General features: G+C 43.6%; 1 protein-coding gene across 2 annotated transcripts in view; it reads right to left on the reverse strand.

The window, feature by feature from the left end:
* Positions 1-13,473, reverse strand: part of Ca-Ma2d (Ca[2+] channel Muscle-specific alpha2/delta subunit) — a 28,353-nt gene extending 14,880 nt beyond the window's left edge. Inside the window, exons 1-5 of one of the 2 annotated variants that reach the window (XM_033472060.2) lie at positions 13,019-13,473; positions 9,290-9,371; positions 5,366-5,619; positions 2,418-2,851; positions 714-1,033 (exon numbers count right to left, since the gene is read on the reverse strand). In XM_033472060.2, coding sequence (XP_033327951.2) covers positions 714-1,033; positions 2,418-2,851; positions 5,366-5,619; positions 9,290-9,371; positions 13,019-13,101 — 1,173 coding nt within the window. In that variant the 5' untranslated portion in view covers positions 13,102-13,473. The remainder of the gene's footprint in view (positions 1-713; positions 1,034-2,417; positions 2,852-5,365; positions 5,620-9,289; positions 9,372-13,018) is intronic. The other variant, XM_033472059.2, reaches the window with a different exon arrangement.
* Between the last annotated feature and the right edge of the window lie 1,421 nt (positions 13,474-14,894).

The raw sequence follows: 14,894 nt of genomic DNA on the forward strand, positions 1-14,894 counted from the left end.
TTCCTTTACAAGAATGTTCTCCGAGGCACCGTTAACGAGTTATTAACAAAAAACAGTGACTAATAAGAATCGAGTACGGCCGACGCGAGGCAGCCCGGCCAACCAGCGCGCGAGGCCCAGTGGCGCTGATTGGCTCGGCCGCTTCGAGCCGCTTGCTGGCGCACGCCTCTCATTGGTCACTATTTGTTCGTTAATAGCTCGTTAACGGTGCCTCGGAGAAAATTTTCGTAAAGGAAAAAGTTGCTTCGAATGATCCGAGGAAGCCGCCACTTTCGGATTGCGAGACATTTTTGGAACACCCTGTAGATCCTGCCTAGCTGCATCGAAGGTTATTTATGACTCGGTCAAATACAGAATGCATTAAATTCTCCATAATTGACGCTTAGCTTGTACACAAAAATGGACAATTTGGGAAGAGGAGATACGATTATTATTTCTTAATCGACATTATTCGACATTATTATTATTATATTATTGTCAACAATTATAATAAACGAGCCGCAAGGCTGGAATAATCTTACCAAAATATAATAATAATAATAATAATAATAATAATAATAATAATAATAATAATAATAATAATAATGATCTTCCGTTAAATTGTGAATTTTTGTTTCCAAGCTGAACGTCAATTAGGGAGAATTTAGTGAATGCCGTGCGGAGAATCTCGCGCGTTCCGATGAGCAAACGGGCCGGCGAGATGAAGGGAATACCTCGGTCAAATTTCCAGGAACCCCGTCGGTAACCAGCATGATTAGCTGATTGCACGGCGTGTCTGCCCCGCACCCACGCGTCTCCCTGTAATTGCTGAGCAGCTCGAAGGCCTTGCCGAAGGCCTCGGTCAGATTCGCCTGGCCCTCCGTCTTCACCGTGGTGATCGCTTTCTTGAACGTCTCCACGTTCTCCGGCGTCGCCTGGATCAGCGTGTCCTTGAAACAGTCCACCACGTCGGTGGTGCCGTTCGTGTAGCTCAGCACCGTCACGAAATCGTTGTTCGACAGGGTGTCCAGGATCGCGTTTATGGTCGTCTTGGCTGAAAAACGAGAATTCGAGGCTAGAAAACTCGCGCGACCGTGGCGTTTCAGGATTTCAAGGTCACGAAGCTACGCCCCAAAGTTTCTATTAGAGAAGGTGAACGACCTTGGGATCTCTTCGGAAATGATCTTGAACTCTTTCAAACAGAAATTCTTATCGACCGTAAAAATATCGAAGGAACTCGAAGGTCCCATTCGATCAGGTCAAATGACCTTGGTATCGTTGATCTCTATTAAGAAATCTCCAGCCTTGGACAAGTGCATCCCGAACAATGTTAACGAAGCTGTGCGAATCGCGATCACTTTTCTGCAACATTCCGTAAGGTCGTGTTTCATCGGCATTTAATGGTTTTACCGAGGATATCGCATTAACGCGACCAGAAGATCCTGGATACCCGTGCGAAGGTGCAATAGCGTCGGCATACTATCCACCCCTTGAACAATGCGCGCGTAACCTCAGATTTGCGGTGCGCTCCGAGTATGCATTACACGGCCTAACAGACGGCGACCGCAGCCGTATTCCAGCCGCGATTCCGACGCAGCTGCCTGGGATGCGTCGAATAGAGCAACAGAAGTTTCGGGACTTCGCGTGCGAATCGATCGTCGCGTGCGACCAAGAGCCGCGGACGTCGTCGTGAGACGCGGATCGGTGTTATTCGTTACGCGAGACGGCGTAACAAATCGGCTCGCCGATCGGTCCGAAATGAATCCGACGATCACGGCCCTTAACGGCGAGCCTGTTGCTACGCTGCGGATCTTCTGTTCCTTACGATCATTCTTTGAACATTTTTATTTACCACAGAGATCCACAGTCGGCTTATGATATAGAAATGGCACCGCTAAATTCAGTGTTATCGTTCTTAGAAACGTAACGCACGTCGACTCAAAGCCTGACAGAACGCTACGCGCGTGGCATCCCCCACCACCTGCCGCACGGTACCGCGCGTCCCCTGTACCATCTACCGCACACGGTGCCTCGCGCCCTCACTACTTGCCGCCCGGTGCTACGCCCCCCCCCCCACTACCGCCTGACGCACGACGCTTCGCGCCGTAATGCAGCGCGTCTTTCCGGCCTTTGATGAACAACTTTAACATAAAATATCTCAAAAAGTATAGGCCGTAGGCTACCAAAACCTGGTATCATTGGATTCAGCTTTACAAGCTCTGTCACTGTGCCGAATCCCATAAAAAAGCGAGCATCGATCCTGCGGACTTTTGCTTGTAAGTAGCGTGTATTGCGTAACATAAGAGAATATAACAATAATAATAGAATAGCGTGCTATTGTGAATACTGTTTTAGCTCAGAAATATCGAGTGAATCGAAGAAATCGAGGAAATCTAGAAAATCAAGAAAATTGAGAAAAAATCAAGAAAATCGGTCACCGATAGTCTTTCCCATGCCCGCCATGCTGCCGCTGGTGTCCATCAGGATCACCATGTCCTTGCTGCAGGTGGCAGCCTCGATGTACCAGCTGCGCAACCTGCAGTCATAGGTGTCCGCCTCCTCCTCTTCGCCGCCGCCGCCGTCGTCCTCGTCGTCCCCTTCGCTGCCGGCGCTTTCCGCCGTTGGGTCCATTTTCCACTGCATGGCGGGATACTGGCGCAGCATGCCGGTGACGGAGCCGAAATACTGCCACGACAGTGCCGGATCGGACTCGTAGTTCTGACGGAACACCGCGTCGAGGACCTCCGACTGCAGGATGGCCTTGGCAACCGGCGGCGACAGGTCGTACACGTTCGTCGGGACGTGCACCGACGAGAAGCTCGTGTTCACGGGTATGTTGTAGAAATGCGAGTCCGGCGTCAGCACTATGTCCCTGTGAACCAGTCGTTCGACGTTTCAGATGCTGCAAATGCTGCCCGGATCATGATGGAAGAATTGTTGTTTGGAGGATGCAGGACTTCGTTCGGTTTTTATTATTGACACGGCAGTCTGCGATCAGCGAGGATCTCGAGGACTTGGGAGAGTCTTCGATTGGGGCATCGAGCTTTTAGGGTCTTCTGCAAGGTGTTTGGAACAGGTTATATTAGGTCGTGTCATAAGGAAAGCTAACCTAGAAAAAAGACAAGGAAAGTTAGAAGAATTCAAAGCTATAGCTTGGATGAATTTTTGAGATACGTTCTCGTGAAGCTATTTTTATGCAACTTGGCTTAAATGAAAGCTGGAAGTGACTATTTTAAGACAGGGTAAATTAGATTGCAACGGACTGACGAGATCGTTTTGAAAAATTAAAAGGAATCGACCTTTGACATTATGGGATTTACTAGATTTGAAATGAAAAGTTTAGACGGATTTTAAGATACGATCCCATAAAGCTATTTCTATGGAACTTAGCTTAAATGGAAGCTAGAAGTGTCTATTTTAAGACAGGGTAAATTAGATTGCAACGGACTGCCGAGATCATTTTGAAAAATTAAAAGGAATCGACCTTTGACATTATAGGATTTACAAGATTTGAAAGGAAAAGTTCAGATGGATTCTAAGACACGTTCCCGTAAAGCTATTTCTATGCAATTTTGCTTAAATAAAAGCTGGAAGTGTCTATTTTAAGACAGAGTAAATTAGATTGCATCAGACTGACGAGATCATTTTGAAAAATTAAAAGGAATCGACCTTTGACATTATGGGATTTACAAGATTTGAAAGGAAAAGTTCAGATGGATTTTAAGACACGTTCTCGTGGAGCTATTTCTATACAACTTGACTCGAATGAAAGCTGAAAGTGTCTATTTTAAGACAGGGTAAATTATATTGCAACGGACTGACGAGATCATTTTGAAAAATGAAAAGGAATCGACCTCTGACATCATGGAGTTTACAGAATTTCAAAGAAAAACTTCAGATGGATTTTAAGATACGTTTTCGTAAAGCTATTTCTATGTAATTAAGCTTAAATGAAAGCTAGAAGTGTCTATTTTAAGACAGGGTAGATTAGATTGTAAAGGATTGACGAGATCATTCTGAAAAATTAAGAGGAATCGACCTCTGATATCATAGGGTTTACAAGATTTGAAAGAAAAAGTTTAGATAGATTTTAAGATTACTGTATAGTAATGTCTCCCTAACTGACGCTCAGATTGCGTACAAAAATGGACAGTTTGGGAAGAGGAGATACGATTATTCGGTTCGTTTTTATATTTCTTGACAATTAGTAACTATGAAAACGAACCGCAATGCTCGAATAATCGCATCTCCTTTCCCAAAATTGTTCATTTTCGTGGACAAGACGAGGGTCAATTAGAGAGACATTACTGTAGATAGTACAAATGTGCGGAGCCGTTAACGCCGCTATCCGTTCGGCTTTAACGTTTTCGAGCAGAGAGGGAATTCGGAGCAGAAGAGAACGCTAGACCTAGTTCGTAGGTCAATCGTTCTAGGAATCGATGCCGAAGACATATCCGAAGCTCCTCAGCCTAATTCCACTCGATATCGCGGTACGAGTGTCACCGAGAACCCGAACGGAACAATGCCGACAAAATTCTCGACCCCCTCGAGCCGCCCTAAACTCGAATCTCCTAATCTTCTCTCGTTCAGATTCTTCTCCGATCTTGAAGTCTCTCTCTTTCAAAATTGCAATCCAGTTGTTACAGGAAATATTGATCTACGTGCAAGTAAATCTATAAAATCTAAAACAATTTATATAAATATATATATATATATATATATTATATAAAATACATATATATAGGGTGGCGTAAACGTTAACGTTTCGTTTAAATAACAAATGTCACAGGGACGTTGCGTAATTCGGAAACATAATTTCTAGTACTGTTGTGATCAAGTTAACCTAACCTAAATGCAAAACAGTTTCTCCGATCGATAGTCTTTCAGAACACGATCAAGGTCGATAATCGTCGAGTTAGTTTGAAATGTGATATAAAGGGTGTCCCAAAAATGTTCCTGAGGTCATTTGAAGTAACCTTTTCCTTAGCGAAAATGCGATCCGTGGCTTCGTTTACGAGTTATCAACGAAAAACTGTGACCAATCGGAGAGCTAGTGCGGTCGGCGCTTCGCCCTCGCGGCCAATGCCGCGCCGCGCCGACCGTCTGGCGCAGCGGCATTGGCCGCGAGGGCGGGGCGTCAGCCGCACTCGCTTTCCGATTGGTCAGGGTTTTTCGTTGATAACTCGTAAACGAAGCGTGGGAGAAGATTTTCGCAAAGGAAAAAGGTGCTTCAAATGACCTCAGGAACTCTCTTGACCTCTCGAACCCCTCATTTGCTAATTTCGAGCCATATGGCTGATACCCAATGGTTCCCAATGTAATAGACAATTATAACGATTATAACAATTATAAAAATTATAAAATAAGATAAGAGTTTCTGCAATACCTGTACACCGTAGCGTTTTTCTCCATGTTCTCCGGAAGCTGTGGTGCCCTCTGATCGGGCACGTAGCTGTATTTGCCGGATACGTAGGTGAAATTAGCGTCCGTGTCGGGCTTCCATTCCTCTTCGGCCTTCACGCGGATGCAGGTCACCGCGTCCATCTTTCGTCTCAGCATCCTGCCGACGTTCTCGCTGATTATGCTCACCAATTCCTCCCCGGACTTGTCCTCCACTCGCGTATTCATCGCCTTGTATTTCTGCAATTCATCGGAGGGCCCTGTAGGTATAGTTAGTACGCGCCCACCCTTCGCGCCCACCCTTCGCGCCCACGTTTATCCCAGTTTTGACCCGGATTCCTCGCCGCTTCTTCTTTTGCCACGCGCCGCCGCCGCCACCGCGAAACGTATTATTAATTTCTCGCGGCGAAAACCTTCCATCTTTTCCACCCCCGCGAGACACAATGGTCGCGCTCATCTTTCGCGCCACCCTGCCGCATTGTCCCACGAACAATAAACCGAACGAGGAAAAAAAAAGTTTTCGAGTAATCGGAACTCGAAATACCGGAGCCACGGCGCGGCCGGAATTTTTTTCGAAATATTCCACGACCCTACACGGCCTGCTGATTTTTCATTTTCACCCCTGGCTTGCCAGCATATTTCACTTTCGGGAGAACGGAAGACGACCGAACCCACCCCTTTGCGTTTCTCCGCGTTCCTCTCGCAGTCAAGATGATCAGTTTGATCACGCGAATGAATTTGAAAATTGTGCCGATAGAATGATTAATTATAAATAAGTAATAATATATATATTATATTATATTTAATTATATTATATTATATATTATATTATATATATATATATATATATAACAAGCAAGCCTCAAAAATATTCTCGCAGCATATTCTACAATAATCGCTTTATTAATCGGTGAATTTATTTTGTCAAATAAATGGACGAAACGAAATGAAATTGAAGAGAAATTAATTTTATCGGTAATTAAATTTTTAGGCGATTTACTGAGTGTTTGTCAATGATCGAGTAGAAGTTGCTACGAAAATTTCGAAATTTCCTATCTCGCACGTTTGGCGTGTCTAATTAGGATTAATTATTCAAGTAAAATTTATATACGTATATATACAGGGTGTATTTTTAAAATTATGGTATTCCCGGAAAATGAGGGGTTCCCGAGATCATTTGAAGCAACTTTTTCCTCAGCGAAAATATTCTACGAGGCTTCGTTCACGAGTTATTAAGGAAAAACAGTGACCAATGAGAGGCGAGCTCGAGTAGTCCCGCTGATTGGCGCGGGACGCCGCGCGCCAGCCGAGCTCGCCTCTCATTGGCCACCGTTTTTCGCTAATAACTCGTAAACGAAGCCGCGGATCGCATTCTCGCAAAGGAAAAAGTTGCTTCAAATCACCTCGGGAACCATCCTCTCCCAGATTGCGAGACATTTTCGAGACACCCTGTACAAATAGATTTTCATCGAGCTCCTATTTCCCGCGACCAGACAATTTTCATTTACTTTAAAAATCTGTTTGTAAATATTTTTTTGAAATCGTATTATATGCTGTTTCATTGTCGACGTTCAGCTAAATCAATTTTCAAACAATTCAATTCTCTGTATCCCGAAGAAAATTGGGCAGACAGTTAAAGCTCCGACAACTGCAACTTTCGAGAAAATCGCGTTGCAAGGTTATATTATTTTTAATTTATCATTTATTCATTTTGTTATTTATTAGTTATTTTATTTCATTTTTCTCCCGCGCGGTCGCAGGAGAACAAAGGTCCAATTAATAACAGCGACGCGTTGCAAGCACCGGTTTAAAGAAATTGCAAGGACCAGATCGAAGGTCATTCGATAATCTCGAGAATCGACATTTTTCTCGGCGCTCGACTTGGAACGTGTGGCAACAGCCTATTGTGTTGCGAACCGTGGCCGTTTATTCTATTAATAACGACACCCACGAGTCGCGCAGTGCCGCGATGCAACGCGACTGCATCGTCAAAAAAAAAAAGAAAAACAAAAACAATCGTCTCCTATGAATTTACTAAATTTAAGATACGAAAAATAATATCGATTATATTATATTATATTATATTATATTATATATAATATAATCAATACTATTTTTATATATTATATATTATTATATATTATATTATATTATATTAATATCGACGATAAGAGGACAACTCGAACGAGCGGACGAGCGAAACGGAGACACCGGCGGAAACGTAGGCTCGATCAGGATAGCTGAAACGCGTCGCAGGCGGCATCTGTGCACGAAAGCCGCGCTTAAAAGCACCAACGGTGTTCCCGTGGCGCGTCCGTACCGCGATCCCTCGCGAGATAAATCGCTGGAACTTCGAAAAATATTCCCCCCCTCCCCCATCGACCGCGCGTCCCGTCGTCGCTGTTATCGTCGCCGAGACGATCGTTTAAGGCCGGTCGTATATCGACCCAAGATAGGTCGAATTATCTTGAGTCGATATACGACCGGCCTTTCTCCGACGCGCCATTTCTCTTTGTTTCGAAAGTTTTTTCCGCACTTTTATCGCCTCGCTGTCACAGCTAATCGATTAATCTACCCCCGTTGCCGAGCGTTCGCGCAAAAATCTATCGTTATCTATTAACAATATCCTAGTCACGGTGCTAGACCTGTTCGAGATAGAATGTTTGTGCGCAGTTTCGCAATAACCGTGAAAGCTTGCCAATTAAATTAGCCGAAGCGAAGGTACGAAGGTACGTGAAAAAGCTCAGAAAATAACGGTATCTGAAAACGTTTCATCGTTTGTCTCGAACGATAGATCGATATTCGAGAATTTATTTAAAAAGGATAATGGTCAAAGACGAAGCAAAATTTACTTTGCAACATATACGACGAAATATTCGAGAAAAATCGTGTTAAAGAATGCGATACAAATTTTAAGCGTTCGTTAAGGTTATATATTTCAAGGTTATACGAGAAATGTTGCACAATAACCTAGTTATAACGCGGTCTTTTTTTTTGCGGATTGAATTTTTAGCTAAAACTCGAAATTCGCAGAAATATATTGATATTGTTTGGTGTACAGGAACTTTAATTCAGCGAACAAATCGATATAATCGAATCGAAGGCCTCTGTTTAACAGTTTGACACTTCTCGATCTTAATTACGATTAAATTCCAAACGCTCTGATTCGGCGAAATTTTCGAGGTTATCAACGCGACAGCGAAAGTGTTAAAACGCGTCCAACCTATGCAGATCCTCATCCGAGGTTATTCCGTTCGAATTCGATATAATCGAATCGAAGACCTCTGTTTAACAGTTTGACACTTCTTGATCTTAATTATGATTAAATTCCAAACCCTCTAATTCGGCATAATCGAATCGAAAACCTCTGTTTAACAGTTTGACACTTCTCGATCTTAATTACGATTAAATTCCAAACGCTCTAATTCGGTGAAATTTTCGAGGTTATCGACGCGCCATCGAAAGTGTTAAAACGCGCCCAACCTATGTAAATCCTTATCCGAGGTTATTCCGTTCGAATTGTTCGATCATCGAGCATCCACATTCCACAGACTTCGGCGAAGATCAAACTGGCCCCCCCCCCTCGCTCCATCGAAATTCCTGAAACTCTTAGAAGTCGCGCCGGTGACTCAATCTCTAGGTGTTAATTCCCCTTTTCTCCGGTTCATTCTCCCGTTTGCCTGCCCCCCACTCCGCGCTACCCTTTAAGTGACAATAATCGCGTGCACGAAGGCGTAACGAAAATAGTTGGCGCGATCAGCCGATACTGACAGAAGGAACGAGAAGGAGAAAGAGGGGGGGGGAGAGACGGCGCGATGGTGTGATGAACTAATGGTAGAACCGGCACGAATTACGTCGGGGAGCCGCGACGGTACAAGGAAGAAGAAGAAGAAGAATAGTTTTCACTTACGCTTAATAGTTCTTCTGGTCGCGCCACCTTCTCCGCCAGTTTCCATAAGTCGTTCCCCAACTTCTCTGCCCATCGTATCACGCTGCAAACGACAACGATTTCAGTCACGATCGCGATCGGGTGACCACGCCGCCGATCGGATGTCCAGGAATCCCTGGAATTCGTTCAATTGCCCGGCAATTGCGAGGGCCGCGGCTCACGTGTTCGTGGTCCGATCGAATCCGAAGCGTCCGATCGAATTCACGGCGTCCGCTCGATACCGCGAGGATACCCCGCGCGGTGTTAGGTTATGTGGGGCTTTTGGGACGAATTCTTTATACGTTATAATATCGGGTTGGCAACTAAGCAATTGCCGATTTGATCAATGAAATAAAAAATTTTTTTTTACTTAGAACGAAGTGTAAGCTGTAATGTATTTTCCATTTTGTTCGATGACCTTTTGCCATCTCTCTGACAACTTGAAAATTCCACGCTCGTAGAAAGTCACTGAGTTAAGCGAGATTTTACAGCGTCATCGTCGTTAAAAGTTTTACCACGAAGGGAGTTGTCCAGGGATCGAAATAAGTGGTAATCCGATGGCGCGAGATCAGGGCTATATGGCGGGTGTAACATCGATTCCCAACCAATATCCATCAATTTTTGCCGAGTGGACAAAGACGTGCGCGGCCTAGCATTGTCCTGCTGGAAAATGACACCTTTACGATCGACCAATTTTGGTCGCTTTTCCTTGACTGCTACATTCAATTTGTCCAGTTGCTAACATTCACGGATAATAAAAAATAACATAATAATAATAATAATAATAATAATTTTATAATACAACATTTACGGATATCATAAAAATGGGAATGAGAGACATCTATAACTGAAATCGGCAATTACTTAGTTGCCAACCCAATAGTATCATTGATCAGCGAGTTTTCTGAAATTCTACGATTGTTAAATATTCTTACTCCTTTGCGTCGTCTTGGAAAACATCGGCAATTATAATTATCTAGAACGTATAAGGTAAAAATAGTAATTGTTATTGCGATCAAGGATGACTGGAACTGTCACTTTTGAATCGCTGAGTGATTCGATCACGTTCGTCCACTGTCACGGTGGATTTTTCACGGTGATCCGTAATTTTTCGTGAATGTACCTTTCATTGGTGAAGACTACAGGGTGTCCCAAAAACGTCTCGCAATCCGGAAATGGCGGGTTGATCGGATCATTTGAAGCAGCTTCTTCCTTCACAAAAATGTTCTCCGAGGCACCGTTAACGAGTTATTAACGGCCGACGCGATCGCGCCATCGCGCCGACGCGAGGCGGCCCAGCCAACCAGCGCGCGAAGCCCAGTTCCGCTCTTTGGCTCGGTCGCCTCGCGCCAGCCGAGCTCGCCTCTCATTGGTCACTGTTTTTCGTTGATAACTCGTTAACGGTGCCTCGGAGAAAATTTTTGTAAAGGAAAAAGTAGCTTCGTATGACCTGAGGAACCCGACACTTTCGTATTGCGAGACATTTTTGGGACGTCCTGTATATTGTTGAATATATTATAGAATATATACTGTTGGATATATTATTGCATATATACTGTTGAATATATTATAGAATATATACTGTTGGATATATTATTGCATATAATATATTTTTATATTATGCATATTGAATTCAATATGCATATAATAACCAGATATTAATGTAACAAATAAATGCATCGATTTCTGGCTTTGAACTTCAAGTTGATATTTTAACAGTAATTTGGTATAATCGTCAAGAATTTCGGCATGGTTTCAAAAACCATATACATACTACGTTCATTGATATTTCGCGGTACAGGACTTTTTCGATCTCACGCTTCGGATCTTCGACTTTTGGTCTATGGAACGAAGAAGATGGACCGTGCGTCATGCGGGAATCGGAAATTGGCGCTGGTCCAAGCGAGAACTAAATTCGACGGAGTATGCGACTCTGCGTTTCGCCGGTCGGGTAAACAAAAACAGTGTCTGGCGTAGATCTTCTGATAACGAGATCGATATGCGATTCGTCGAACTCGTTCCAGAAAGTTCCTTACTGCGAAAACATAGACTAAAACTATCGCTAGCGAAAAGTATTCGAACACCTTTCAAACATACAACAACCTTTTTGATGGACTTTACTGGGCTAAATTAATTTTCTAGGCTTAATTATTCGTTATATTTATTCATTATTTTTCAAATGTTATAGGCTAGTTTACTGTACAATTACTGATATAGTATACTAATATACTATACTAATAAAATATACTAATATACTATACTAATATACTAATTACGTCACGGTTAAATTACTATTTCGGGTCCGAAAAGTTAGTAAATATTCTTCAGACGTTCTAAAGTAAAGGTGAACAGCATTTTTTCTTAAAAATATCACTGTTACGTAGTAAAAAAAATCCGGAAAGTTCTCGCTTCGTGATTTGTTCAATACTTCGAACGCGGCTCGAGTCCGTCCCAACCATCTGTCAAAGCCTCGTGCTGCGGGCTCTGGAACTTCGCGCCGTCACCTCTCATTGGTCAGTGTTTTCCATTAATAACTCGTAAACAAAGCCGCAGATCGCATTTTCACAAAGGAAAAAGTTACTTCAAATGACCTCAGCTACCCCTCATTTTCGGCTGTTAAAATAATTGTGGAACACCCTGTATACTAGTATACTAATACTATACTAATATACTAATATACTAATACTATACTAATATACTAATATACTAATACTATACTAATATACTAATACTATACTAATATACTAATACTATACTAATGTACTAATTCTATACTAATATACTAATACTATACTAATATACTAACACTATACTAATATACTAATACTATACTAATATACTAACACTATACTAATATACTAATACTATACTAATATACTAACACTATACTAATATACTAATACTATACTAATATACTAATATACTAAATTACACTAACATATTTTCCGAGATATTTCCCGCAGATTTATCGATCTTTCCATCGTTCCTAATTGAACAGCAATATACCCGATTCAGTTGCCGGAAATTGAGCGATCAAGACAGTAAACGATTCCACTATTCCGAGTCAAAATCGACACGGTACGAAGCCCTATTCCTTTCGCGAGAGTACACAGTATAATCTGACAGTGGTCCTAGCACGACTCGAGTCTCCGCATACACCTAGTCGCGGCGCGGGGAAGGGTAGGGGGCGTGGCGCGTGTCCCGCGTACACGAAAGCATAGAGCAACCGCCCGAGAGTTTTGTTCTCAGATGGACACCCGCCTTTAAGCGCAACCACGCGCACCGAACGAATGTCGCGTACAGTGCGAAATTGCGATTACCGCACGCGCGCGGCGCTGGTGGTGCACCTGTTAAATTGGTCGAGAACGATCGGCCCTTCGGTCGGTCGAAAAATGCAGCCACGCGAGAGAAATATTGTAGACGTATTTCGAGACGAATTTGGTAATATTAAGAATATATATATTCTGAATAAGAAAGCGGTGAAAATTCGGCGAAAATTACGATCGAAATATTCATAGAGAAGTAAGCTAAGAAATCAGTGATTTCGTTGATTGAAGCAATTAAGAATACGTCGTCGTTCGGCACTGGACAGGTTAATATTTCCGCGAAGCTGTGACTATTGCGTCGAGAGGGAGAGAGAGAGAGAGAGAGAGAGAGAGAGAGAGAGAGAGAGAGAGAATGCTAGAAAATAGGAGCGGCGTTGTTACTCACATTTGCGTGTCCCTGCCGAAGCAGCCGGCATAATGGAAGCAGAGGGCCAGGAGGATCAGGCACCGGTAGATTCCCGGCGTCATTTTCGGCGGTGCCGGTAGCGTTCTATTTGCCAGCAGCGTCGGGATAGCGTCCGTCGCATCGTCTCATTATGGGCTTCCGTGGAAAGCCGGCGGCGCAGCCACGCCGTTTTCACCTTTCAGCTTCTGAACTGGCGGTGCCGCGTTCCTGGTCTTTTCCACGGGGCCGGCGAGATGGCCCGATTATTTTTGGTGCAGGAACCGAACCCCCTTCGCGCGCCGTCCCGTGTGCCGACGAATCACGTGACCCGGCTCGCGTGGTCCTGTGTATTTATAAAATCGCGCCGGCTCTCTCTCTTCGCCCCCACTCTCTCTCTCGCTCTATCCGCCTGAACGGAGACCCGTTCGAGACGGCACCGAGCAGCCCGCACGCATCGGGAAACGTCACGTCTCGAATTTTCCCATGGGTTCGCGGCGGCTCCGTTGTTACGCAACGCCAAAAATCGAAGTAGGGAAGCTCGAAATCATGGTCGAAAACGTCGATCATGCGAACCACGGATTTTGTTGAAAATATCTGCGTAAAGATTTTCGTCGTCGCCGATCACTGGATTTTATGCATTTATGGCAAAATTATGTATAATAAATAATATATTATTATAATATAATTTATATAATTATAATATATATAATATATATATATATATTATTATTTATAATAATATATTATTATGTATAATAATAATGCTGTTTGAGAAAAAAGCTGTCGAAGCATTATCGAAGCTTTTTGATAATCTTGTTAGGCTATTTTCAACTTATCGAAATTATTCGGAGGTTTATTTTTATTTATCATTTCTGTTGCCTGCAATCATCTTGGAAAATTTTTATTTTGCATCCGACATATTCACAAAATACGAGAAGCAGATTTTTTTGTAAAATCATCAGATACGAGCATGCGTTTTAATATTAATTATTGAGGCAATTACTTTATAGAGCGATCTGATAAAATATTCATTTGTTGCATCAGTCACTGCTGTCAGAGTTGTCTAAAAAAGGAAAAAAGAGGTTATGTCAAGGTTATGTCATGAAGCGATGTCTGAAGCGTAAACCAAGGTACAAAGAAGAAGACGAAGAAGAAGAAATCTTGGAACTTTCAGCCACTGCTGTCAGAGTTGTCTAAAAAAGGAAAAAAATAGAGGTTATTGTTCCCCGTGCATTTCACCATCTAGAGAAACAACAATTTTTCAGATCATACGAACATCTCGAAATTCGAATTTGGCCGCCATTTCGGATAAAATCGACCGCTGCGCGACGAACGTCCGAGCAAAACGTTCATCGTGTCGTTCGCGCGAGGCAACACGCGTCGCTCGGTTTTCGTGCACGCCAAGGGGATTCGGCGTTTCGCGCGCAGACACCGTGCGAGAGCCGGAAGTCTCGCTCATCGGTTTCGCCTCGGGGAAACGGTCTTCGGAGATCGAGTGGATCGCACGCGTGGAAAACGTCCCGGCGGCGTGGCGGCGGCGGGGATGCCACCGGCCACGGTCGGCGAAGCGTTTTGAATTACGAGACGAAAGAAACGGTCGAAACGTGAGCGCGGAGATAAGATTTCGCGGAGTCCGCAAGAAAACTCGGGCCGCGAGCGATAATCGCCTCTTCCTCGCCGGCGCGGTGGCGGTGTTGCGTAACGCCGAAAACTCGCGTGGCCGTTCTGGCTTCTGCTCCGTCCTATTCTACTTGGTTTCTCCAACGCTCTATTAACGAATCGCCGCCGCGACGCGGCGCAACGTGTAACGAGCGTAGATGGGCGTACCGGACTAAATTCATAACTTCTAAACTGACTCGTTTTCGACCTGAGGTGC

The sequence above is a fragment of the Megalopta genalis genome, unplaced genomic scaffold (genome assembly GCF_051020955.1).
Source record: "Megalopta genalis isolate 19385.01 unplaced genomic scaffold, iyMegGena1_principal scaffold0037, whole genome shotgun sequence".
NCBI lineage: Eukaryota > Metazoa > Arthropoda > Insecta > Hymenoptera > Halictidae > Megalopta > Megalopta genalis.